This window comes from Stegodyphus dumicola, chromosome 7, assembly GCF_044657685.1.
Source record: "Stegodyphus dumicola isolate Sdum_Otavi_A_Nest chromosome 7, ASM4465768v1".
NCBI classification, from domain to species: domain Eukaryota; kingdom Metazoa; phylum Arthropoda; class Arachnida; order Araneae; family Eresidae; genus Stegodyphus; species Stegodyphus dumicola.
This window is the reverse complement of record NC_140774.1, coordinates 117,442,637-117,469,652: the sequence shown is the minus strand read 5'-3', so window position 1 is coordinate 117,469,652 and position 27,016 is coordinate 117,442,637. Positions and strand designations below refer to the sequence as shown.

The following is a 27,016-nucleotide window of genomic DNA, read 5'->3' as shown; positions in this document are numbered from 1 at the left end:
AATTTTATAGATCATCTAGAAAATCGCTCAAATTCGTTAAATCAAGTTTATTTATTAAATTAGGAAACATTAAAAAAGAAATTAAATAAAACATAAATATTATAGTTTTATCTCAATAATAATAACAGTGAAAAAATTAAAGTACTATATGTATAAAATAATTTTAAAAAAAATGTAAGTAAGAAATCTAATATTAACTGTACCTATTTTTCTAGCAAAAATAGATAGGCTAGTATATAATTAAACTTATTTACCATAGAGGGTACCACTATGTAGCCTTTTTTTTTTTGTGTGTGTGTGTGTGAGTATAACCATTTAGGTTTGAAAATAGGTGATGCCATGATACAGATCAGCGGTTCTCAACCTTTTGACTAACTCGTACCATCTAAATAAAAATTGAAAACCTTTAGTACCAACACTACAAAGTACTACTACCATCACCACTCTTGACCAAAGCTAAGATCGCATAAATTTATGAGTGTTAGAGAAAAAACGCAATCAGGATGGTGGGGTTTTAATTTTTGAATTTAATAGTTAAAAAATACTTTGCTTCTTTGCATATCACCCATTTTCCTCTTGCGTACTACCAGTTGAAAACTCCTGATATAGATAATTTTTATCAAATTTTTGTCAATAAAGTTGAGATATATCTTATTATTAAAATAACAACAAAATGCTTACTTTATTACAATTTCCTTAAACTCACTAGCCTTTTTTTTAAGTTGACAAAAAATATTTTTAATTACTGATTTTAGTAGAGTAATAAATTTAGATTATTAAATATAAAGACATCAACCAGGAATTCTTACCAGGGATCCTGAGTTGAAGTTTCATCTATATCTGCAGGATACAAAAGAGATAAGTGCTCCACGGACCAGCCTACTTTACCCTGGGTGTTAAAAGAAATTTAGAAATGAATAAATAAAAAAAAGTTTTCCTATATTTCAAATGCGTCTTTATACATACATATTTGTATGTGCATATGCTTAAAGAATTTCAATTATAAAGTTTACTTTTAACAGAAACATGTCAAAAACAAGCATATACCATACTGTAGTTAAAAATATTTATAAATAATAATACAGTTTTTCATTTTAGTCACTGGTGAAGATCTTAGCATATAAACAGAATAGCGTAGAATTTCTCCATAGCACAGAGAGTTGAAAAATTTGAACTGCACATATAAGTGGAACGAGCTAGTCGACACATGGAACTGACTCCGTTAACCTTTTGAAGACGGGATGGCCATTATAGCGGCCATAGAGTCCTCTCTTTGAAAAGACGGGGTTGTCCACTTTAGTGGCCATGTCTTTTTCCCCCATTTTCCAGGCTGAAAAATGGGGTAAAATGTCAAATTTGATGTCCCTGGGGTTTTAACCACTTATCTCTTTCAAAGGTCTTCCTTTTGCGACATAGATGCACCCCTTTGAGAATCCATTAAACTACACACAAGAATCTTTGTTGCAAACAGGAGGTGATTTCTTAAAGGGGCCAAAGCATTCGGTTCAAGATTCCCCATCCTTTGGTAGCTTTTACTGCTACCAAAGCCCCAGCCTCAAAAGGTTAGCTTAAATAAACCCCAGTGAGAATGGCCTTTAAGCTGTAACCTGGAAAAAGAGTAATTATGACATGATTGGTTGCATGATTGTAGTGAATTTAACTGATGGGGAAATATTTGTAAGGATTTATTTTTGCATTGGATGTCAGGAAGTACGGTCCTTATTTTATGCTATACACTGTAAAATCGCTGTATGTGATCAGATTAATCTGGAGTTTCAATACGATTGGGAACGAAAGGGGAAAAAAAGCCTGTTTGTACGAAGGAAATGCATATGGCTGAACGTAAAGATCGTTCAGACAGCTTTGTCACAAGAAATGCCGACAGTCCGACGGATATTTTTGACTCTTATTTTTATGAATTTATGTGGAGACAGCAGTATCATTATTATAGTTCAGATAATTTTAGAAAGTTTTTGGATGCTGTTAAGAAATTTTTTTGTGCCACAGACCGAAGACACAGAAATTTCTAAATATGGCAAGTTGATATTTTTCTTTTGTAATGTGTATATGCAATAACATGTATTTCCTTTTTTATGTTATTTGTGTGATTTAAAATGCAGTTTATTGAGCTTCAATTGGCTACAAATTTTGTTCAATTTTGGCGATGAGTAACTTTGTATATTAACATTATATGATGTCATCATTCTCCCGATTTTTTTAAAGCGAAAATAGATCGATGTGTACATGAACAAAGTCAAGGGAGTGCGCAATGCCGAGTTTGTGCAGTTCTCAGATTTTTTTTTTTTTTTAAAAGTAGATCGATGTGTACATGGACACCGAGTTTGTGCAATTTTTTGACTTATTATTTTGGTTTTGTGTAGGAGCCATTTTGAAACTATGCCTTGCTGGCCAACTGCCAATTTTCGCCAAGGGGCACCCTGAAATATATTTTTAACCATAATTTTTTTTAATTAATAAAAGTATATGAATATTTGATTAGAGTATGGCTCTGATTAGAAGGAAAGGCAAGTACTAAATTAAATACAATATTTTACTATGATATATAAAGAAAAATTTATGATGCATTATTACTTATTTGTTTTTAGACGTACCAATTCACAAGTACAGCGGTTGCATGTGGAAATTGAAATCATTTAGTGACATTACGTAGTTTATATATACAGTAATTACTGTGTGATTTATTAGTATTTAAACAGTGTAAATTTTTTATATAGAATGGTAATTAAACTCTTTCCTCTTATTTTCCAAATTTAATTTAGAATTCAATTATAAGACCCTATCAAAAATAGGCACTTTTCTGTTATCGGGACCGGATTCAGAAATGTATGTATATATGCATGCATGTATATACATATACCTACATACATACATTTCTGAATCCAGTCCTGATAACAGAAGAGTACTGAAATATTCTGCATTTTCATGTATCAAATATTCAAATGCAAGTTGAATCTACTGAAAGTAAAATTCAGACATCGAAGGAAAAACTAGGAATCTTTGCTAATTTGGTGTATTTAATTATTTAATTATGGCAAAGCACACTAGGGCCTTTGTGGCCTTTAAGGGAAGGGATGCCTTTGTGGAGGACTTTCTAAGGGAAACTGGCCCGTATACACATTACACATGGGGAAAACCACAAAAACACCCATGCAGCCAGCCCGTTCGCAGGATTTGAACCTCGGACCGAACTACCAGTGTTCAGTGACTTTACCGCTCGACCACCGGTGGGCCTCTTTGCTAATATGAAATGCAAGCTAATCTGAAGACTAACAATCTGGCAACAGATATTTGTGCAACAAATTTTACAGCTTAAAGATTTTTGGCCTTTAATGGCTGTAAATAGCTAACACATAGTCTTTGTAGCATCGCATATTATCTTTCAAATATGTACACTCTGCACATAAAAAAAAGTTGGACAGTTCTACATCTCACTTTCTACTGAAGGCGATAGAAAAAATTTAATTTACATTTTTCATAAGTGCGATTTATATATTGCATTGTTCTGACATAGGTATTTTGACATAAAATGAGACTTTTTCTGAAATGACATGCTGATTTTTTCCACATTATGATTCAAATTATGCATAATTATTAAATTTTGTAAAATTTGATGAGCCCGAGAAATTAAAACTTATCTAATTAATACATTACACTTTTTCAGTTTGTGCCAAGAATAATTCACTTGGCGAAATTTTTAATTTATGATAACCTATTTTCTTTTCCTTTTCATTGTGCATGAGTAGGAGGCAGAGTTCGTAGCCACATTTTAGTTAAAAAAATAAGCACCTATAAGCACTTTTCAAGCACATTTTAAGGAAAAAATAAGCACCTGTCTAATTACATTATGCACAACTGCATAACCTTAAAAGAAAATTACACTTTTAATTTAAAATATGAGCAATGCAATATTTAAGAGAATAAGCATTACCTCAACCATGGAAAACAATTAACTTTTTTTTTTTTTTTTTAAATTTTAAATGACAGTTGAATTTACAGAATTAGTTTACAATGAGAGAAAAAAAAAACCATGCAGAACTAAACTATATTACAAGATTTAATGATGAAATTTCAGTTCAAAATATAGAAAATAAATAATAATAAGCCATATTAATTGTATTCGTTTGGCACCTAATAATAAATGCAATTTATTTTTCCACTCATATTAATATTTAAATAATTTAACTTAAATTTAAATTTATAATTTTTATTTAAATAATTCTGAACATTTTCTACATTTTCATTGCATAACAGTTTTCCCTTAACATATATTCCAAGCAAAGTAATTTAAATAAAAAAGTGGCACATTTCTGAAATCAGAAGACGGAAAATTGTTTCATGCAGTCATTCTTTAACAGTAAAAGCGTAACTAACCCGCGTACTCAAATTGCAGAATATTCCGGATAGTAACTGGAAAAAGAGGAGTGGGGGAGATTGTAGCCGTTCTTTAGATTTCTCGGCTAAATAAATGATTTTGACATTTTGATATGTGCATCATATAAAAATAGACCAACGGAACTCAGAAATATTCTGCTTAGAAAGCACAGTAAAACTCTTTTAAGTGTTCATAAGCAAATCTCAGACTGAACATCGAAATTAATTATCTCTGCAAAATATCATAAATGTCATTGCGCAATACGTGCAGCGTAATTCTTCCACATGTGATATTACGCAATCGGAATCAACAGCTGCCGGTATTCGGAGAATAAAGAACTAAATAAAGGAAAAGAAAGAGACTTAGGTCGCCGCTTTTTTGGATGGCCCAAACTGTCCTTTTACTATCGATAGGCAGCTTTTTGCCACCAATAATGAAATGGCCGTTGTTTATCGATTACGAAGGTTTTAATGTTTGGATTCATGTATAAACTTTGTCAGAAGGAAAATTAATATCGCGAAACCTTGCAATTTAAAGGAATACTTTGCAGACACGAAGTAGAAACTGTTAAAAAAATTTGCTTATTATTATAGAAAATCATAACCATTTGATGATAAGAGTATGTTACGAAGTATGTTATATATCATACGAGTTATGAAAGTAAATGTAAAGATAATGTATGTATGTATGTGAAGTAAATAAAATCCTCTAGAACGCAAACACTTTATTTGGTTATCTAGTTGAAAGTTTGGCCATTTTGTTCTTAAGTATTTATGAACATAAATTTTTATTAATTTTATTGCCTAAGATCTGGTTGATGTTTCCAGATCTGGTCCAAGTTAAAAAAAGAAAAAAATGTTTATAGACGTTCATATTCATTAATTTTGTTCCATAACGTGTAATAGAACTCTGTTTGATTTTTATTTGGTTTCATTGACAGCTATTGCATGCTTTTTTTTTTTTTTTTTTTTTTAATAGCTGATGCTTTACAAAACCTTCCATACTATATTAAACATTAAACAGGGTATACTACGATAGATTTGAAAATTTTTATTGTTTCTTCAGAAACTCAACAATTGCCTCAATGACTACTGTATTTTTCATCCTGTCTTATTGTATAAATGCAGTCTGTTGATTTGAAATATAATAATTTAACAGTCAGTGTGTAAAGAAAATCCATTCTTTAATTTCCATTAAAATAGGTTTTCTGAAGTGTATTTATTTCTTTAGTGATGTATAAGTCAATGTATTTGCCAAAGTATTTTGTTAATATTGATAAAATTCAATTAAAAAAAGATTACTCATGTTATTATGTAGAATTGATGCTAAAATTCTATATTAGAAACAAGTATCGATTAATTGTGTTAGGTAGAATTAATAAACAGTCGGGTGGAAATTTATTAAATGCATAAAACATAACAAAAGCCAGGGCTGTATTTATTCCTCCATTTAAAAAATTGTGGCTTTTCTATCCAACTGTCCTCAAATCTGTAAATTCAGAAAAAACTCTAAAATTGTAATTTTTTAGAGAGAAGCATTTCCATCCTCAAAAAAATAAATGTTAAAAGAGAATTGAAATACAAAATTTGTGCATTTTATGCAGAAAATGAAAAGAAAATCATTATTTCATAATAATGTTAATCATAAAAACAGATCTGCTTAATATTTTTTGTAACAAAAACTTAAAGAAATATTATTCTATTGCATGTCCAGTGATATTAAAAATAGTTTTAAATTTTGATTTTAACTTGAAGATGCCCCAGAGGAGTTGCACGATATCTAAAATTTCTCTGAAACTCAGTTTGAAAACCTTCAAACTACTTGAAAACTTCAAATTATGTGAAAAAAGAAATGTAGATGTAAACAGCAGTGATTAAAAATTTGTAATGACCAAAATATTGTCATTCCATCAGATTATTTGTTTATTTTGAAGAAGACATTGTAGAGACATTAGGATCTTTGTGGAAGCTGAGAGACGTGAAAAACGAGCAATGCCCTCTCCGCAACTAGAACGATGGACCTCCCGAATATGTGCCGAGGCATGCTACGAAGGCAGGAGAAATACCTTATAAAACAATCCGATAATGAGATAACAAGTAGAAGATAAAAATTTTTTTCTTCTGGAAAATTAAAAATAAAAATTCATATTGCATATATACAAGCCTATACCATAAATTATAAGTATATAAAATTCTTGGATTATCTAATGGGGGGGAAGTAATAAATGTAAATATTAATATATAAGAAGTAATAAATGTAAATATTTCAATAAATGAATAGATAAAAAATGGCCTTAAACAACCTCATGTTTAAATTACTTGGAGAAATTAATGCCAACAAAAACATCATTATTGAAACAAATGTAGATAATAAACACAAATTGCCTAATGTATTTAATTTGAATATCTGAATCACAGAATTTTCAAATAGAAAGGTTTCACTGAATAATGACCGGGTAAAAGATAAGTTATTATGATGGAATTAGCCTTTGGGTATCGGAAATGGACATGTAGTTGAAGAACGAAAGCTTGCTTTAAATTACAGAGATTTCTAATACATTAATTTAATATATTTTTAAAAATATTTTAATAATATAATACTTTTCTAATACATTTATTTTATTATTCAAAATTATTTTCTAATTAACAGAAAGGTACGGCGTAAGTTTCAGTGATTAATTATCAGAAAGGCTTCTTCTGAATGGTTTAATAATAATAATACAAGGAAATAAGCTTATTTTACACATGCCTTATGGCATAAGAAAAGGAACTTTTGAAATATATTAAAAACTAAAAAGATTTACATATACCATAGAAATGATTTTTAACTCTAAACAAAATTACTGGTTATCGTTTCGGAAACAAAATTCAATACTTGCCCATAGTAAGACCAACTTGTGAAAGATTTTTTGCCAAACTGCAAATCATTGCGTAAGGAAGAAAATTTCCAAAAGCCATTTTGAAATTTTTAATAATATGACTAATAATCATAAGATACTACTTTTTGATCCATAACATGGGATGTTTGAACTAACTAAGAAAAAACTTTAAATTGCATCAGTATTATAACGAGCTAATAAATTTTAAATCACAAAATACAGTAAACCATATGTAAGACAGCCAGACACAGCTGCTATAAATATATTTCTATGGAAGTGGTTGTCTTAGGGAGGGGATAATTGATGCCAATGTTGTTAAATTACCACTTTTGTCGTCCTGGTACACTTTTCTGTCTACACATTTTGAATCTTAAATAATGCATTCAGCACGGCATGCACACTGGGTGTAAGGAAAGAGAAGCAACAGAAAGAAACTGGTGAGTATGGTTAAATGATAAAAACCAAATCCTTAATAACACTATTGACAGAAAGAGACTAAAATGCAAATAAGAAGCAAATTTCCTTAAAAGCTAACAATGAAGAAGGATTAAAATTAGAATCAATGGTTAAAACCATGGGATTTTTATTGATATAAAACATCAAATGCCAAATGAAGTGGTGTCTCCCCCCCCAGTATAATTTTTCGATGTGGAGAAATGGAAAACATGATTTTTTTTTAACTAGCAATCGTAGGCAATGCAGAATTTATTAATTTTTCTTTGAACATAATTTTGTGTTGTTCAGTACAAAATTTAGGTCACGCATCTCTGCTGTTTGGGGGAAACTTAAAAAAGAACTCTGTGAACATAATTAAAAAAAAAAAAAAAAAAAAATACGGGTCACTAAAATAAATAAAAATCCAGATTCTTTTCTTGTGTTCTAACATATGTAATTATTACTTCAGTAGATTCTAATATTTATTTTATAATCATGCATTATTACTACTTAGGCAACAATACAGACATATATAAATTTTCACTATTTTTTACTGTCATTACATGCACAATTGCTGTTTTTTATTAACAAGAGAATTGAACAAAGCATATCAATACTTTTGTATCAGCAATATGAGTAAGTTTCTGTTTATTAAGACTTTTAAAGTTCTCAAGATGAATTAATTCGAATAATGGAAATAATTGACTGTAGCATAGAGATTTATTCATATTGCGTCCACTCTCGTATACAGCAAGAAAAAAAAAATTAAATATGAAGAGCGGTCCTTATCAATTCCGCAAGATTTTCCATATACAATCTTACCACAATTCCACATAAAACGTAAACAAAGTATCGAAGCTTCGTAATCGATTACAAAGCGCAAAGCTATCAGCTATTCGTCATCGATGGGGAAAGGACAGTCTGGGCCATCCGAACAAGCAGTGACCAGAGACTTAACTAATCTGGGGTGTTTTTGATTCTAATTTTCAACAGACTGCGTTAAATTTCCGGAATAGAATCAATCTTTGCTTAGGTTGGGTAGACCGCAAAAACTTTTAGTCCTATTCAATCCAGATTGGACAGTGACAAAAAAAAAAAAAAAAAAAAAAAAAAAAAAAAAAAAAAGAGTCTGCTGCTTTAATATTAGAGATTTTGCGGAGAAAGAGGAGAACCTCCCAATCTCCGTACTGTATAATGTATTGCCCCTCCCAAAAAAATTATTTTGACTATTTCATTACTTTCCTTTTATTTAAGCCATTCCGCATATTATTCCTTAGAAAGCTAATCTATGTAAATACACATCTATTTTTGGAAATTTATCTATACTTCAACTATATTATTATAAATATGCATGCATTTGCTCATAATATAAGCATAACGATCATAATAAACACGAATATGAACTGAACGAGAATGCAAATTATTAAAATCTTGATAGAAATCCAAACGTGTGTAGTATTTGGGTGGGAGGAAAAGAATACTGAATGTACCGGAATTTTCTATCGTTTTTGCAATTCTTTGACCAATAGAACGACGTGCACCTGTCTGTACTCTCGTGCGCACCATAGGTTACGTTAATGCAGAGAAAGGGGGTAAAAGCAATTTCCGGGTGTATGATTCACCATCTGACGTTGCATTTATTTATATAAGGAAAAAAGTTGATTTAGTTTTGGCCTTGGTATGGGGAAAAAATGCGTGTTTATTAAAAAAAAAGCACTAAAAACTATATATATATATATATATATATATATATATATAAAAAGGGGGGATTTAAAGAAAAAGTAAGCACCTATAAGGGCTTTTATATTTTATTTTCAAGTATAAGGACTTATAAGCACTTGTAAGGACTGCTAGGAACCCTGGGGGGGGTGAAGTGCATCATTTCATCCTTTCAAATAATTTTAACAAAGTATGTAAACCACATTTGGCATTATTATCACTAACATACTAGCCAAATTTCAAAATGTGCCGATATATACATTCATGTATATTTTGGGAAATTTTGAATAAAAAACAAATTTTTGACAGATATACCCAGAAAAACACATATTTTAAAGTGATGGTAAAAATTTTATGAGTTATAATTCAAAAAGGTTTTCTAAAAATTATGAACTTTTTTTTAAAAAAATAAATCAGAAAATATCTGCAAATTTTATTTGCATTAAACCTAAATTTCAAACTATGAAAGAAGGAATCAAGTAGTTTAATAATAAAAAAAGAAATATTAATAAATATATACCAAATACAATTAACATTGAGGCATTAAAATTTTGATAGCAATTTTTTTCAATACTTGGTGCTTTGCCACAAATTATGTTACAGAATCGAAATATGGAGAAAAATCAGCATGTCCGAGAAAAAGTCTGATTTAGTGTCAAAACGCCTATGTTAGAACGATGTTATACATACAGCTAATATATGTCCTAAGTCGTGCTTTTGAGATATGAGAAATAAAAGTTAAATTTTGTCAATTGGATCATTAACACAGGAGATACAGAACTGTCCCCCCTTCTTTTGTGCAAAGCATACATGCCATTACAAATACACCCATTACTCTTATGGCGATTAGGGTACTTTCTCATTATCTGTACACCCAGTTTCAACTTCTTGTAGAATTGCCCAGTTTTTGGCATATTTCTGAGGATATATGCAACAATAAAGAACTTAAAGCAGGTCATACACAGACTGGTGGTGGCGGTAAGCTTTGGGCAATGTTTTCATGGGTGGCTCTGGGACCCTTAGTTGTAGAACAGACCATGAAAACTGCAGATTATTTGAACATAACTGTGGTTCAGTTGCATACTTACATGGCATCTGTCTTCCCAACTGGAAGTAGAATCTTCCAGCAGGATAATGCTCCATGTCACAAGGCTCGAATTGTGTTGGAATGGTTTGAGGAGCACAAGAATAAATTCCAGCCAATGACCTGGTCACCTAATTTGCCGGATCTTGAACCAATAGAGCACATTTGGGATGTCCTGAAGCGGCAGCTCAGATACCAACATGTCGGAATATTTTGACTTATGATGACTGCTGCTTAGACATTTGGTACAACCTTTCTTCAGTCATCTACCAAGAACTTGTGCCATCCATGCCAAGGTGAGTTGCAGCTATTTTGCAGGCCAAAGGTTGTGCAACGCATTCGTGATAACAATAACACGTTGCTATCAGGGGGGGGGGAGGTGTAACACGTTAGTGATGGTTATAATATTTTGGCTCTTACACATATACATTTCTAAAACCAGTCCTAATAATGTAAAAATAGTCAAATGTTTTTCAACCGTTCCTAAAATCAGCAATAAAATGGTGACTTTTTATGGGGGGAAGGTGTATGTGAAGATAATCAATAAGTCATACTTACATATTAACCCACAAGCACGTGCAAAAAAATTATGAACACGAGAAAACGTGCTGGGTATGTCATACTCAAAAGAAATTAACACATTCTACATTGCATTAATTATATAAACATCAATATAAATGTGGATTAACATAAAAAGCAATCAAATTCAGAATATATTAAAGAATATAATAAATAAAATACTTTACTTGCAATTATTTTGCACATATTCGACAGACTGAGCTTATATGCTCCATACAACTACTAATATTAAATTTCTTCATCTTTTTAGATGGTGGTTCCATTCTGCAATCTTCTGAAATTAATTTTTCTTTTAGTTTCAAAAGAAGCATGATTTTCACTAATTTTAGTCCTAATGATTTGAGAAAAGAACGTCTGTTTCTAAACTGGGTTGGTGGCTCTTTTGTAGAAAGTAAGATTATTCATGCATTAACTGCTACATCTCAAAAAATCACCATAGGCCATCATTTTGATACTCTAGCTGTAGAATATGCTGCTGCCATTTCACTGACAGCATCCACTGCTCCTTTGATTAGATTATAAAAACAAATAATCTCCTTTTTTTCAATACTCCAGTGGATTCGTCAGTTTTTATTATCATTGTGCATAGTTGATATACAATTATGCAATGATCAAGGACAACTCTTTTTTTTTTTTCTTGGTGCATAAGAAACAATTGTTGTTTCTTTCTGAAGGGAGGGGGGAAATGAAGACTGTGTTTTTCATTTTTTTGTTAAAAAATGCAGCAGAATGTTTCTCTTATTCTTTCTCACAGTTCCGACTATAGTTATTTTCTTCCTTAGTAGGTCTTGAGATAGCTGGTATCCCATATACTAATTATCTACAGTCAAATTCTGATCAGAACTGTACGATGGTTCCATTAAATGCTTTATAATAGTGCCTGCATTGTTATCAAACTGAAATGGCCTCTTTGGCAATTAGCCAGCATACATTTCCATGTACAAAATACTCTGGAATCAACCAACACAAATATTTTTATGCCACATGTGGCAGGTTTTTTTTTGGGTATGTATTGCCTAAATACACATCATTCCCTAAGTGGTTCTAATTTTTCATCAATTGTTACTTATGCCAACAACATACTGACTATCAAAGTGAGTGAGGATAAAAATCTGAGGGATGCAAGAAGGTGTACTGGTGTCACCTCCGATAATACTGTTTCAAGATTTACTCCACGGATTTTCCAACATTAAGAATGTGACCTTGAATTCAGCTACAAAAGGTTTTGCCCATTTCCAGAAAAGGGGGTTGGAGATTAGGAACAAAGAATATGCCCGGCTTACTTGCTTGTGAGCTAATTCAATAATAAGACACATCTTGGCTATATGTTATAAAAATAAATAAATAAAATAACTAATAAAAAAAGAAAATTTGAAATGTTTCAGATTTTAAATTATGTCCAAAGGAGCATTTTTTAAACATTTTGTGTGTTACATTTACTTATTAAATATTACGTTCTTCACACTTAAACCATAAAATTCAGTTCAACAGCAAAAGCAGTTATTTCAATCTAATAACTAATGCTACTTTGATACATAAGATTTGAACTTAGCTCCACACACGACCAATGCCTGGTTAGCAAGGTTATGCACTTACTTTCCAGGTACACCACTGGATCACGTGACCCAATAGCTCCGCCCAGGACACCAAAGGCTTTATATCTCCATTTGAGCATCACCCGTCAAGACAATAGCATGTGACAACTTAGATATGCATCATTTTGCTATGATTGCTGTTACACTAGCTAAATTGCATTTCTACACCACCAGAGTAACTAACACAACGTTTCGTATGTATGCAAGGCTCATCACTGCAATTCACGAGATTTACTCTCATTTAAGAACTATGCCATGTTATGGTAGGGAAGTCTTGCCATTCCACACGGTGCTATACACAGGATGCGGCTTATGCCCAGGGGCCTGATTTAACATGCTTCGCAGTTGAGCCTTCAACAGCAATATTGCAAAATAGATTTAAAATGAGCCTATCTTTAGAATTTCTAATACAGAGACTCACGCGCTGGAAATAAAAATGTTTTTTTCTGTACAACGTTGCCATTGCTCGCTTTGAAATCCTTGAGTTTGTTAATCAAAAATTCATTAAAGTTTTACAAAATAGGAACTCAATAATTAAACAAATTCCAAATTTGGTCTTCCACATGCTCATATTTGTAGGAGGAATACGTCATTCAAAATTCGATGGCCTATGTACCTTTGTTTTATCACAATGTGAGAAATAGACATACATTTATGCAGATTTTTCATTATTTAATTTCTTTAAATATAACACAGGGCAATAATACTTTGTAGCAACAGATTGAAAAGTGATTCGCTGTTTATAGTGAATTGACGCAAAACGAAAAGAATAGCCTTTCAGGGACAAAGACCCTTTGGACTCAAAAAAGGGGGGAAAAAAAGAGAGATGGCTTATAATTAAAAAAATTTATTTATTACATGCATACATTGACTTTTAATTAGATCTTTATGCCCCCAAAAAGAAATCACACCTTTTTGCAACAGGATTTTTAACCCAAAATGTGCCCAGAAGGGCTATTAATTTTATTTTGCTTCATCCACTATAAAATGTTTCACTTTTCAAATTGTTGCTACCAACTATTAGTGCCCTGCATTATATTTAAAGAAATTAAATAATGAAAAATCTGCATGAATGTATGTATATTTCTTGCATTGTGAAAAAATGACAGTACCCAGAGACATCAAATTTTGAATAACATAAACCTCCCCTCGTATATGGGCATCTGGAAGGGCAAATTTAGAATATGTTTCTGCATTGGTTAACTTTTCCAGCGGTTGCCATCAAATACTATTTCTATGTATTTCATTTAAAGAAACTAAATAATGAAGAATATGCATGAATGTTCTAGTTGATTGAATGTTTCTCGTACCATTAAAAACAAGATACCTAGAGCCATCAAATTTTGAATAACATAGTCCTCCAACTGAACATGGGCACTTGGAAGACCAAATTTAGAATTTGTTTAGTAGCTATTTCATATTATGTAAAACTTTAATTAATTTTTGATAAACAAACTCAAGGAAACGTAGCGAGGAATGGCAACACTTTACAAGAAAAAAAAAGAAAAAAAAATTATCTTCAGTGCCCAAGATTATCAGAAATTCTAACTCTTTAAATATTTTGTGATATGCTGATGAATTGAATTTAATGGTTTAAGTGTAAAGAACATGATATTTAATAAATAAAGGTAACACAAAAAGCATTCAAAAACACCCTTTTGGGTGTAATATAAAACCTGAAAGTTTTCAGATTTTTTTTCCCCCTGATGCAAATTTTATGGTGATCTCTTTGAAAATAGATTTAAAATAGTTGTTTTCTTCAGCAATTTTACAGCAAAATACTATCCATATTCCTGCAAAAATTTTATCGCAATTTCTTCTAATACACCCACCCAAGTCCTAAAATTTGCCAATAAAACCTGTTGAAGCTTGAAAGAGAACAAAATGTACATTAAAATGGCAATATTACTTGTTAAAAACTGAAGAATTGCTATGCATATGGTTACCAAAGTTTGACACATTATGAATATTTGGCAACCTACTCCAAAAAATATAGAAATACAGATAATGTTTTGATTTCTTTTCTTATTTGAATGCCACCCTGAAATCACTTTGTTATGTTGCATATTTAAAATGTTGCTCACTTTATATCCATTCTTACATAATTTTAAACATACCATTTGCGTATAATAATGCTACTAACCAATACCTGGTTGACAAATCAGTTTCAGTAACTACTGCTGTTCAGAAGATTATCGTTGAAACACATTTTATTGCTTATTGTTAATAATGATTCAGAAATTTGCATTTAAGCAGCAAAATCTGAAAATGAGAATAATTGGAGTCTAGTCTCAAAATTAGGAAGGAGCATCCAGATGGGAGAAGGTGGGCCGATAGAACAGCAAACAACCAATATCTTTTTCAGCAAAGAGCAGACTTCCTAGCTGCTTTAAAGCAATTACACACAGCAGTTTTTAAAAATAAGGATATATCAAAACCTTTTCTTTTTGTGGATCATGAAACACCAGCAAAGTTCTAAATTCCTAGATTTTGTAGGCTTAAAGAGTTTGATTGCTTAGATTCTTGCACTTAGATTGTTCACCCACAAAGCATTAAATTCCTTCCCAGATCTTGTGGATTCAAGATGTTTTTCAAAATAGGATTCTAGAAAAACAGTTATATATTTGACCTTTTTTTCATTGGTATTTCGTTGATTAATGCTGTCATCAACGAAATGTTTGTTGATTAATGCCAAAAGTAAACAAATAAAATAACAGCAGCATTAATATCAACCTTTAATTAATACACTTTTAACCTTAAAATAAATTACAGATGACATTACTTGCCTTCATAGCCAACAGATAATTTTCTTGAGTCTTTAAACCTGATAAATAATAAAGATATTATGTATAATATTGGTCTTGGGAGAGTATTTAAAAGAATTTCATTTTGACATTCAAGAAAAAGATTTTACAATATCTGACAACAATCAGAGTACAAACAATGAAGAGTTAACAGAGAATAGAATGTCATGCACTTCTTAAAGATCATTGCAAGGAACAGGTATTTACACAGGCTATTAGATTATTGCATTGATGGTGATGGCAGTGTTTTATGGAGCATAACCTGCCTGGTCATGATGCACTAAGCATATGGAGCTATAAAACTAATGAATTACTACCAAGATCATTAAGTTCAGGGGAAGGAAACATATTCTGAAGGTAAGTAACATAATAGCAAGCTAACTAGGTTTGCACAATTTGCTCTGGAACTGATTCAAAAAGCCAATTCCTTTTACTGAAGAAACGAACAGTTGATTCCAGAAAACGAAACAGCAGCTCTTTTAAAGTTCACAATTTTTCTTTATTGGAATCATGCCGGGAATAGTGATGTCCTATTCGTTCATGTGCTGACTCATTTCGCTGAAAAAGCAAATGCTTGATCTGCCAAAAAAAGAGCAGAGCTTTTATTGGAAGCATGCTAGAAAAGTTTATTCTCAATTTATGAGAGAAACAAATATTTATTCTCCCATACTAAAAGTGAGTTTTTCATCATTTCCTAACCTTCTGAAAAATTTTCTAGAATTTTATTGGTTAGTTCTATGCACAAAAGGAGATTTTAGGGAATCTCAAAGTTAAAAGAAATCAGTATTTGACCGAGTCAAATCTTCCAGTCCCACTCCTTGTTCTATTCTCTTTCCTCCATTCTCAGCAACTGTTACTGATTCTTGCCTTATACCTGATGGCTTTCATCAAGGATGCCATCAGTGAGTGGTGAGTAATAAAAAGGAACTGATTCAGTTTAGTGAACAAACAATTGTGATCTGATGCTCTAAAAGAGCTATTTTATCTACCTCTGCTAAGTAAATTTTATGCAGTGGAATTCATAAAAAATAAAATACTTCTTAAAGTTAAAAATTAAAGCTGCACATAAAAATAAATAAATTTGCTGTTTGTTTTGTTATAATAAATTTGTTGAATGTGTCTTATTACATGCGATATTTTACATAAAAATATATGAATTTGCATGCACTTATATTAAAAGTTTAATTCCTAAATCACTTTTCTTACAGTTACACACAATACAGATACATTGAGCAAACATTATATCACACACATCATGTTAGTTACTATTTCATATTTGCTTTCTTCTGGTAGCTAAATAGCACCAAATGTTCAATTAATTTAAAGCACTCAAAATATAATGTTACAAAAGTTATCCAATTATTTATTTTGATTACAGCAAAGCACTCGAAGGCTATCTATATAAGGAGAGGGGATACCTTTGTGGAGGACTTCCTAAGGGAAACTGGCTCGCATATGTATTACACGTGGAGAAAATCATGAAAACAACCACACAGCCAGCCCATTTACCAAGATCCGAATTCTCGCCCAAACTACCAATTTAGGGACTTGACTGCTTGTAGGCCGAACATTAGAAAATCAATACAGTCAAAAGTCGTTAATCCGGACTCGTCGGGACTTTGGCGATTCCGGATTATAGATCATCAGTTTAAATCTGGTAAGATCGCATGCAGAAATTATAAAATTAAAAATATGAAACCGTAATTTATGAAATAAAGAACAATTATGATCTAAAGGGTATCAAAATTTACAAAACAAAACAAAAAAAAAAAAAAAAAAAAAGGGGCTTAACATTTATTTGTTTACTTTATTAAACATTTTGGCTAATCTTTGGAATATGGTAACAGGTAGTTTGGCGACATTTTGGTAAGGCGATAAAGGTTACTAGCTAGGATTTTAGCAGTGTACATGGATAAAGTCAAGAGTGTGCGTAATGCCCTTTTTGTGCAATTCTAGGATGTTTTTTTAAGTGAAAATAGGTCGACGTGTACATGAATGATATCGTGTATGTGCAATTCTTAAAAACGCGGCAAGCAGTTTGCGATTCTGCACTTTCTCCCAATTTCGCACCTAATCTTCGTCATGATTAAGCACTTTTGTTCCATAAAAGTTCTAGCATAAGCGTAATTCGGCTAGCAGATTGTTGAAAAAAATATTGGGTAAAAAAAAAAAAAAAGCCTTTACTTTGTTGAAACAAAATGGCGTCCAAACAAAAACTAGCACGTTGCTGTAGCAGGGTTGGTCTCCAAATTTACGCCAAAAATTCGCGAAGTTACCATATTCCAAAGAAAGTGAAAATAAGTGAAAATAGGTCGACCTGTACATGAATGATATCGTGTATGTGCAATTCTTAAAAACGCGGCAAGCAGTTTGCGATTCTGCACTTTCTCCCAATTTCGCACCTAATCTTCGTCATGATTAAGCACTTTTGTTCCATAAAAGTTCTAGCATAAGCGTAATTCGGCAAGCAGATTGTTGAAAAAAATATTGGGTAAAAAAAAAAAAAAAAAGCCTTTACTTTGTTGAAACAAAATGGCGTCCAAACAAAAACTAGCAGGTTGCTGTAGCAGGGTTGGTCTCCAAATTTACGCCAAAAATTCGCAAAGTTACCATATTCCAAAGATTAACCAACATTTTTTTCAATGTAAGTTGTTTAAGTTGCTTCGTTTTTTGTGATAATACTTTCTCTTTAATTCTATAAACAGACATAATTTCTTGTTCAGTTACAAAGTTCCGTTGTTCAAGTCCTATAATTGCTGTGTCGAGAATACTGACTAATTTGTCAATCGAAACTTTTTCGTTTTCAATAACCTCTGTGTCACTTTCTTCACTATCGGAAGTGAATTATAATGACGAGGAATTTGATTTAAATCATATCAAAGACGGAGTACATCGAGATGAAATACTACATTTAGTAAGGAATTATAAGCCAAATAAAATAAAAACATCTGCGCTGAAGATAAGGATAGTGCTGACAGATCAACTTCCAATTCATTGCGCGCCTCGGCGTCCTTCCTCCCCTTGCCGCAGAGCGGCGTGAAATTGATAAATAGATTTCGGAATGGTTAGATAAACAAAGAATATGCCTTTATTCATTTTTTGCAGCAATTCCACTTTTTGTTTAATGGACTTCGAAACATACTTTCGCTTTGTAGATCCTTTACATGTTAGTAAATATATATCAGAAATTCTATTTGACATAATCGAAAGTTCAAGCTTACTTTTATAAAATTGCTCTAACAGTCTGCAAAAAATAATAAGCCGGATCCAATTCGAAGATTAAGGAACAACACAACCTGCAACATTAACTGAATTAGATAATTTTAGCTTAGCTTATAACATCCATTATACATTAAATGCGCATCCGTAAACGTATTTTGTGCATGTGGACACGCATATTCGCAGCCGTAAAGGTCTTATGCGCATTCGTCAACACGACACATGTGCAGAAAGTTTGTAGCTTTGAGGTCCGGATTATAGATCATTCCGGATTATGGGTGTCTAAATTAACGACTTTTGACTGTAGTTTAGAGGTACATATAGTCTTCAGTAACACACAGTTGTATCATTATGAAAGAACATTAAATTTTTCAAATAGCATTTATCAATTAATTACTAAACATTATCAGAAAATTAACAGTATTACCATGATAGTAAATAAATAATATTAGAAAAATCCAACTGTTCATTTCAATGTAAATGAACAGACAGAAATAATTACTTACATCATTCATTTTATTTCTTGAAAAAGTAGCAAATACTGAAGGGGAACAAGAATGAAAATAAAGAGATTCGGCTTTCACATCAAAAGGATTTTTAGGAACTGCTGGCGACTGAGTTTTTAGTTTTTCTTGATCCATTTCTTCTAGTTTCATGAGTGGGGAAGCATAATTTTGTGATGCCCATCCTCTTTTTGGAGTGTTATCAAATGTTAAAACATTACTGGCAGGAGTAGCAGGACTTTTTCTAAATTGCTTCTTATTCTCCATGTGATTCAACAGCCTAAAAATATGCATACATTTTCAGCACAGTAATACAATACGTATTTTAAACTTTACTGCAATTGCTTGATTTGTATAAGCAGTTGTACTAAATAAACAGATGTTAAGAAATAAGACTGCATCAGTAAATATCTAAAATGGAAATACATAAGTAAATCCTGGTACTCTTCTGTTATCAAAACCGTATTCAGAAATGTATGTATGTTATGTACACGCATATATGTGTGTGTGTGCACATATACATACATTTCTGAATCCAGTTCTGATAACACACATAATACATTTCTGAATCCAGTTCTGATAACACACATAATACATTTCTGAATCCAGTTCCGATAACAAGAGTGTACCTAAATCTTTCCTGAATAACAGTATTTGCTTCGTTAGAAAAATTTAGGTTCTACAAGGGTGACTGCTGCTCTGTTTTCAAAAATCCTGAAAATTACTGTGGAGTAAAAATTCAATATCATTCCAGACAATTAGCACTATTAATAAGCTACACGTATATATTTGTAAAAAATTTCATTAGCAAAACAAAAAATGTAATATTTTGAAACTTTTTAAATGTTAATTTATGCTTTGTTGTATTATTACTGTTTTGATTTATTAATATTAAAAAAAATTAACTTTCTTTGAGATAAGGATTAAGTTCTTGCTTTTTCCACATTTATATTTTTCTTTGCTAACAGCTGAAAGTTCACCATAATCTACAAGACATTTTAATAAATTATTCCTAATATTTTTACTAATAAGTACAGAATTTTCTGATGCAAAAACTTATTTTTGTTTAATAAGTAATATTTCTCAGTGCTCAAAATATCTATGCTATCAATGTCCAAGGATGTTCTTTCAAGGATTTCTGTCATAATATGATCCATATAAATAAATGCACTTTTAACAGTAGGTTCCTAGGAAATAAGTTAAAATAGATACAATCAGTTTTAGTAGTAGAGTAATTCTGGTTTTCCATTTTCTTTTAGTCTGATTTCAGTCCAAAACCTCACCATATCAGAATTTTTTGTTAATGTATGAGATAAGTGACTATCCATTTGATAGTTTCTTACTTCTAGCAAATTTTTCTAACTTCTGAAATATAGTTTAAGATATCTGTTAATTTCATCAGAGCAATGAAAGTAATTATTTTGCCAAACAGATTTTGTTGTCATTATTATTTTAAATTAAAAATGTGGCTATTGTCAATCAACTGCAAATTTCTTGAAGCATGAAGTATGTATGTTTGATCGTATTTATTTACTCTTAACCATATTTCCATGTTCAAAGATGATTAGCCAATACACAAATTTTAGTTATATAAGCATAAATCTCATTAAATAAAGTTTGCTAGAGTTCTCGAGTAGAAAATATTTGCTTTCCTAAGCCATAATATATTCATTTGTTAGTGAACACAAATTCTTTCTAAATTTAAAATGTGTCATAGGGCAGTACGATAAAGCAGAAAATATGTGTATAAGAAAAAGTTCATAATGATACTTCAAATTCTGTACTTCGTGAAATGGCTCAACTGTTTAGGTTAAAATTTATTATGTAAAAATCCTTTATAAATCTTTGAATACTGCAAAACAAACTACCACTGATTTTTTGCATACTTTGAAAAATTTTAACCATTTATTTTCTTTTATTTTTGCTTCAATCATAAACTTATCTTAATTACCAGAAGTTATCATAAGACTTTTTTTTCCTACTAATCTAAAATAATTTATAGGAGTACGTTACTTTATATCTTATATTTACAGGTAACGGAGCTTAAATTGCACCAGAGCCCACTAAACTCCGGTACTTCTCAGTTTTCAATATAATCATAATCTTAAAATTGATTTTTTATCTTCCAGACTAAAACTAAAAATTAATCTTGCAAACAGAACATGAACTTTACAATTATCTACGAGTTAACTACAGTTTAATATTGAACATTATTCATTAATTTAAATTTACACGGGCTGCTGGTATCCATAATCGTCATATAACTCAAGGATCAAAATAGCACTTTTTACAGTTACAAACTATTCAGTTGCTCTGATTGTATTGCATTATAAAATGTTGCATATAGACTTTCTACCCTTATTTTTAATTGTACATGATTTTTAATTCCGATGATGAAAAGTAAGAAGAATGGTATCCCTTAGAATGTTTACAATGTCTGGAAATACCGGATGGCCATAATGGGTAGAGTAGACTTTAAGGTACCCCTTGTATTATGGCAAAGTTGTTATTTCATTTATCGCCAAGCTGTTGTTTCATTTATGGTAGCCTGAGTAGTTGAATGTTATGGAAACCCTATTGTGACGTAATCGGGTGCATGATTCTGGGAAATTTTGAATCATGGGATGCTTTGTAAGTGTTTTTGTGGTGTGTGTTAGTTTGATTCTTTAGATGGTAGAATGGCCGAATTAAGTAAGATTAATTTGAAGTTGCTGTACGATTTGGAGCGAAAGGGGAAAAGAGCTTTAATTGACTGGTGTGCAAATGAAGGTTTACTTAGTAGCCGTTATAAGTGTCCTATATGTAGGAAGGATATGCGTCTAGTCGACCGTAAAAACCGTTTAGATGCATTTGAATGGGTTTGCAGGAAGAAAGGTTCAGATGGTCACTACGTGAAGCTTTTGATCAGAAAGAGTACCTGGTTTTTTACGTGGCTCTGGGTGTACGAAGCGAATTCGAAAATCATGGTAAGTGAATATTTGCTTTTGGTAGTGCTTAAATGTATAACATGTTTTTCCTTTTTTATGTTATTTTATTGTTTGGTTTAAAATGTATTTTATTGAGATTATGTATTTTTGTTTGCTTATATTGTAGAATTTGATGCTCCTTTGACTTTTTAAGTGAAAATATATCGATGTGTACATGGACAAAGTAAAGGGAGTGCGCAATGGAAGTTTGTGCAATTCTGGGATTTTTTTTTAAGTGAAAATAGGTCGATGTGTACATGGATAAAGTTTAAAGAGTGCGCAATGCCATTTTTGTGCAATTCGTGGATTTTTGTAAAAAGCGAAAATAGGTCGACCTGTACATGGATAAAGTCAAAGGAGTGAGCAAAGCCATTTTTGTGCAATTCGAGGATTTTTTTTAAGTGAAAGTAAGTTGACGTGTACATGGATACCGAGTTTGTGCAATTGTTGGTCTTGTTATTTTGGCTCTGTGTAGGGGCAATTTTTGGAGCAAAAATCGCCGCTTCGGAAGCCAAAATAACGAGTCAAAGAATTGCTAAAAATCGGTATCCATGTTTCGCCAAGGGGTACCCTAAACTATACTTTTACCGCCATAATTAAACTGACAGTGCTCACAGTGTTCTGTAGCGCGATCTATTTGCGAGAATGACGCCACATTTTGTAGGAAGATTGAACAAGACGGGGGACGAAGGATTCTGCGAAAAAACAAATTAGTTCCAAAAGTCACCGCTAGGGGAATATTTGGCGCTGTGTAATAGAAAATACAGTGTTAACAAATGCAAATTAATACGGAATACAATTACCTTTTATTATGCACATTTTCTGATTTAGTTCAAGAGCAATATGGCAACACTTTTAAAAAAGTGTAAAATCTACATAAACACCAATAAAGTCTCGTGATCTGCAATATCACATACGCTGAGCAGAAAAAGAAGTTCTTTATTCAAATTTCACATTACAGCCTATAGCTGCTTGAGTTTCAAAAGGCAATGTGTTACATTTTGAATCAATCGGACTGTAAGTTTATGTGCAATGTCTCCTTCTTTAGTCGAGCGCGCGTTACTAGTCAAATTCTTTTACCTCAACCAGTGCAACGCGTCAGCCGCTCTTCATGCTTTTAGAATGCACAAAAAAATGGGTGAAGGTAACGGTCCTGTGTCAGTTAATGAGCTAAAAGCAATGGTTGTGACATTTGAGAAAACAGGTTCTCTGAAGGTTCAGTCAGGCAGAGGACGAAAACCTGTACCACAGGATAAAATCAAAGCAATTGCCACAGCGATTGTCGACAGAGGACCAGACAATATTGCTGCCACCTCTAGCGCTCATGGAGTAGCTCGGAATACGGATATGCCTTATAGTATGGTATGAAAAATCTTAGGAAAGATTATCAACTTCTATCCGTACAAGATCAGCCATGTACAGAAGTTACTGTACCCCGACCATGATAACTTTGCTCTCACCATTGACTTTTGCTCTCACCTTTCTTGCCAGAATGGAGGTGGATGATGCTTGACCATGGAAAATCTTATGGGGAGACGAGGCCCACTTTTACCTGAATGGAACTGTGAATACCCAGAACTGCCGATTTTGGGATGACAAATCACCACATGCAGACACAGCAATTCCCTTACATTCACCAAAGGTAACTGTTTGGTGTGGGTTCACAGCGGAATTTATCGTAGGTCCATTCTTCTATGAGAACATTACCCCGAGAGGACCAGAAACCTGTTCTGTTACCGGAGAGAAATATCGCCACATGTTCAACAGCTTTGTCATTCCGGCACTTCAGCATAGACAATGCCTGAGAGAAATCATTTTCATGCAAGATGGAGCTCCTCCACACATTGCTGTACGGGTGCAACAGATGCTACGACAGAAATTCACAACAGAAAGAGTCATTAGCCGCTACTTTCCAACTGCATGGCCACCTCGGTCGTCTGATCTTACCCCATGCGACTTCTGGCTATGGGGTTACCTTAAGTCCAAGGTCTATCAAGGAGTGGTCCAGGACCTGGCTACATTGAAGGATAAGATATCACGGACTGTACGGGAGATTCCTGCAGACATGTTACTTTCTGCTGTTGTGCATACTGTGCACAGAATGCAATATGTGGTCCACAACAACGGCAGCCAATGAACCTCATTTGAATGCAAAATAAAAGGTAATTTCCGTATTGATTTGCATTTGTTAACACTCTATTTTCTATTACACAGCTCCAAATATTCCCCTAGCGGTGACTTTAGAAACTAATTTGTTTTTTCATGGAATCCTTCATCCCCATCTTGTTTGATCTTCCTACAAAATGTGGCATCATTCTCACAAATAGATCACGCTACAGAACACTGTGAGCACTGTCAGTTTAATTATAGCCATCCGGTACATTAGAACTCTGCTTAATGTTGTTATTTGGATATTGTTATCGAATTGCTGAAGTCCCACCTGTTTATGTATGATAACATGAAAAATACATTACTTATTGTGATCAATTTAATCAGTTAATTAATTCAGTTAATATTACAAAGTGATATAGAAGAAATTTTTTTAAACTGAAGTAAACTTCAATGAAATTGTACTGCACTTTTTTGCAGACTTTTCAAATTTTGTTCACAATTAGGAATTTTTTCAGCACAATGGAAGAGGGCTCTGGTTGTTTTGATTCCTAAAATTTTAGATACAAGAATTCCTTATCTTGATATTAGATGCATTAGTCTTTTGCCTACTTTGGGAAAATGTCTTGAAACTCTTATTAGCAGAATAAATTAGTATTTGAGACAGAACTATTTTTATAATGATTCTCAGTTCGGGTTTAGTCCTCGGAAGTCCGCTGAGGTTGTTTGTCTTTGTAATATTTTGCAGTATGTAAAGAAAATGAAGTTTACAACTGTTCTTATTTTCCTGAATTTAAAGGGGCTTTTGATAATGCTTGGCGGCCATCTATCTTAAAAATTCTAAAAGATGCTGGTATGCACATAATATCTGTAACCTGCTCAAAAGCTTCTTAAAGGGGAGGGCCACTGAGCTTCAGCTTGGGACCGAAGCTAAGGCTTATTCCCTAGAAAAAGGCTGTCCTCAAGTCTCTGGACCTACTCTTTGGAACATGATGATAAATGATTTTTTAAGTCATCTCGACGATTGTTTAAAAATTGAATTTGTAGACGTTTTCATTTTAATCTAAGATCAAGCAATTTATGTGAATGCTCAAAAAGTTACCTCAGGATGTAGAACATTTGATTTTCTCATGCCCTACATTTGATGGTCCTAGATTATGCTTGAACATATTTTAATTGGTCCTAGAACGATTTGAACATGTTCGGAGTGACTTGGCCAGAGAAATTATCTGTTTTCCTGAAGTCCAGACTGCTGTTCTCTGCTTTCGTTCATTTTATTTATGCATGCAACTTTTAATGTTTTAGTTAACTTACTTCTGTAAGGTCCGTGTCGTACATCTGTGCTGCACAGGGAGTCTGTATGTTTTCAAGTTTAAAAAATAAATAATAATAATAATAAAAAGAACCATTCAAATACAGTCAAAAGTCGTTAATTCGGACACCCATAATCCGGACCTCAAAGCTTCAAACTTTCTGCGCATGCATCTTGTTGACGGCTGAGAATTTGCTTGTGCGCGTGCCCAAATACGTTTACGAGTGCGCGTTTAATATATAACGGACGGTATAAGCTAAGCTAAAATTATTTAATTATCTATTTCAGTTAATGTTGCAGACTGCGTTGTTCCTTAATCTTCGAATTGCATCCGGCTTATTATTTTTTGCAGACTGTTAGAGCAATTTTATAAAAGTAAGCTTGAACTTTCGATTATGTCAAATAGAATTTCTGATATATCTTTATTAATATGTAAATGATCTACAAAGCGAAAGTATGTTTCGAAGTTCATTAAACAAAAAGTGGAATTGCTACAAAAAATGGATAAAGGCATATCCTTTATTTATGTAAACTTTAACGTTTGTTTATCTAAACTTTGTTTATCTTTAACGCCGCGGCGCCGCGCAATGAATCGAAAGTTGATCTGTCAACACTATCCTTATCTTCAGGGCAGATGTTTTTATTTTATTTGGCTTATAATTCCTTATTAAATGTAGTATTTCATCTCAATGTACTCCATCTTTGATATGATTTAAATCAAATTCCTCGTCATTATAATTCGCTTTCGATAGCGAAGAAAGTGACAGAGGTTATTGAAAACGAAAAAATTTCAATTGACAAATTAGTCGGTATTCTCGACACAGCAATTATAGGACTTGAACAGCGGAACTTTGTAACTGAACAAGAAATTATGTCAGTTTAAAGAATTAAAGAGAATGTATTATCACATAAAAAACGAAGCAACTTAAACAACTTACATTGAAAGAAATGTTTAATAAAGTAAACAAATAAATATTAAGCTTTTTTTTTTGTAAATTTTGATACCCTTTAGATCATAATTGTTCTTTAGTTCATAAATTACGGTTTCATATTTTTAATTTTATAATTTCTGCATGCCATCTTATCAGATTTAAACTGATGATCTATAATCCGGAAAAGTCGATAATCTGGAATCGCCGAAGTCCCGACGAGTCCGGATTAACGACTTTTGACTGTAGTATTTTTTTCACCTGCAGACATAACAATTTAAAATTATTATCAAGTTAAACTTTGGGAAATAATTTTGAAAAAAAGCAACTTACTCAAAAAGCTATAAAGTTTTAAAATTTCCCTATAAAGTAAAATTGTTTTTGAATACAATTTAAAAAAATTATCTTAACCCCTTATTAGATTTATTTAAAGTTGGGTGCTTAAAACAATATAAACTGAAAATTTAAATCAATTTCAGATTTTTAATTTA

At 32.1% G+C, this 27,016-nt stretch overlaps 2 protein-coding genes across 4 annotated transcripts in view; one reads left to right on the top strand and one right to left on the bottom strand.

Annotated features, from left to right (window-relative positions):
• The window catches only part of LOC118197226 (uncharacterized), a 161,170-nt gene that overhangs the window by 93,365 nt on the left and 40,789 nt on the right, over positions 1–27,016 (top strand). The gene's annotated exons all lie outside the window — the stretch shown is intronic.
• bora (aurora kinase A activator-like protein bora) overlaps positions 1–27,016 on the bottom strand; it is an 83,343-nt gene that overhangs the window by 55,997 nt on the left and 330 nt on the right. For 2 of the 3 annotated variants that reach the window (XM_085820746.1, XM_085820747.1), the window contains exons 2-3: positions 19,213–19,489; positions 810–889 (exon numbers count right to left, since the gene is read on the bottom strand). In XM_085820746.1, coding sequence (XP_085676872.1) covers positions 810–889; positions 19,213–19,489 — 357 coding nt within the window. Of the gene's footprint in view, positions 1–809; positions 890–15,469; positions 15,508–19,212; positions 19,490–27,016 lie in introns of those variants that run through there. The other variant, XM_085820748.1, reaches the window with a different exon arrangement.